The 1,721-nt window shown below is 39.2% G+C and overlaps 1 protein-coding gene across 1 annotated transcript in view; it reads left to right on the forward strand.

Moving 5' to 3' along the window:
• BCAT1 (branched chain amino-acid transaminase 1, cytosolic) overlaps positions 1-1,721 on the forward strand; it is an 81,546-nt gene that overhangs the window by 26,537 nt on the left and 53,288 nt on the right. Inside the window, exon 4 of the mRNA XM_012640971.1 lies at positions 286-405. Within this exon, the coding sequence (XP_012496425.1) occupies positions 286-405 (120 nt within the window). The remainder of the gene's footprint in view (positions 1-285; positions 406-1,721) is intronic.

A 1,721-nucleotide genomic window follows, 5' to 3' on the forward strand; every position in this document is an offset into this window, starting at 1 on the left:
GCACCACCATGCCCGGCTAATTTTTCTATATATTTTTAGTTGTCCAGCCAATTTCTTTCTATTTTTAGTAGAGACGGGCTCTTGCTGTTACTCAGGCTGGTCTCAAACTCCTGAGCTCAAACGATCCTCCTGCCTTGGCCTCCCAGAGTGCTAGGATTACAGGCATGAGCCGCTGAGCCCGGCCTTTATTACTTTTTTAATAGTCTAAAAGCTTCAATAAAAATCACTTCTTATTACTACATTGGGAGAAAATTCCATCATTTATTATGTTTTTTATTCTTTCAGGTATTTGACAAGGAAGAGCTTTTAGAGTGTATTCAACAGCTTGTGAAATTGGACCAAGAATGGGTCCCATATTCAACATCTGCTAGTCTATATATTCGTCCTACATTCATCGGAACCGAGGTGCAAACTGACTCCGTATTTTGGGGTACTTTGGTGGACATGTTATCATTGTTTATTCTTGTTCGAAACTTCTAGTTGTAGCTTGAAATAGCTCCCCAATAGCATCATTGATGACTTCTTTTTCCTGATTGTCAAGACTAGGGGTAGCAAACATTTTCTGTAAAGGGCTGGATAAGTAAGTATTTTAGGCTTTGTGGGCCATATAGTTGCTATCGCAGTTACTCAACTCTGCCATTATAGTACTAAAGCAGCCATAGACAGTACATAAATGATAAATGCATGAAGAAAGAGCAGTGCTGTTTGCTTTCTCCTGATCAAGACTAATCATTATTTTCTAAGTTGACAAGTGTAGCACCTCCCATTGTGGCAGAACTTCTCTAAGGCAGAAGTGGTAATGGCTTTGAAATTTTGGGGAGGGAGAGGTGGTACTTTTCATTTTCATTTTCCTGAAGTCTTGAGATTGTTTGGCAAGGAGTGGGAGCAGAGGATCCTCCTCCCACATAGAAAAATGCTGAAAATAGAGTTCACAAGGTGAGTTAGGGAAGGAACTTGGAGAGCTGGGATGGCAGGTCTAAAAAACACGGTCTTAAGATCTCCTGGTGGGCAGTTTCTGGATTGAGTGCCCTTGCAAACAAAGAAATAGACTTGGGTGTGCCCAAATGGGGCCAAGGCCATTTGGGTGTGTTATATAAAGACCCTGTCACTTGTCGCCTGTATCTGCTAGGCACTGTGGCCTTATGGATAGTGGAGGATATTGAGGGATAATTGATGGGAGGAGATTGAATGTGGGTGGCAGATGAGGGGGCTGAGGCATATAGAGGTGTTTAGGAATAAATCCAGTGAGATTGAGCTCTTTCGCTATAGTCTAGCCATTCTGTTCTCTGCTAAGTGATGGTGCGGTTACCAGGTTTTCTACTAAGTTGTGTGAATGCAAAAAGTAGAGAAATATATAGGGCCACAGAATAAATAAATAAATACCTAAGTGTTTTTTATTGGCATCCTTTGATGCCTTTTGAAAAACTACTAAGGGTCAATGAATTTCACGAATTTCATTTCACGATGACTTTTTAAAATTGTCCCGATTCTTTAAAACTTATCTACTTCCTTAAGATTTTTGGCATTTAAATATTATTGAATCTTTTAATATTACTTTTTTAACTTTAAGATGGGAAGAAACAATTTTTAAATTTGGTTGAGACATTGTTACTAATCTCAAAGTACTACTACCTTCCAGTTACTCTGAGGTTCTTTCCCAGTCTAAGCTCTGATTTTTCTAATCCTAGTTTGTTGAGAGTTTTTGTGATGAATGGATGTTG

Source organism: Propithecus coquereli, unplaced genomic scaffold (assembly GCF_000956105.1).
Source record: "Propithecus coquereli isolate 6110/MARCELLA unplaced genomic scaffold, Pcoq_1.0 Scaffold16, whole genome shotgun sequence".
NCBI classification, from domain to species: Eukaryota; Metazoa; Chordata; class Mammalia; order Primates; family Indriidae; genus Propithecus; species Propithecus coquereli.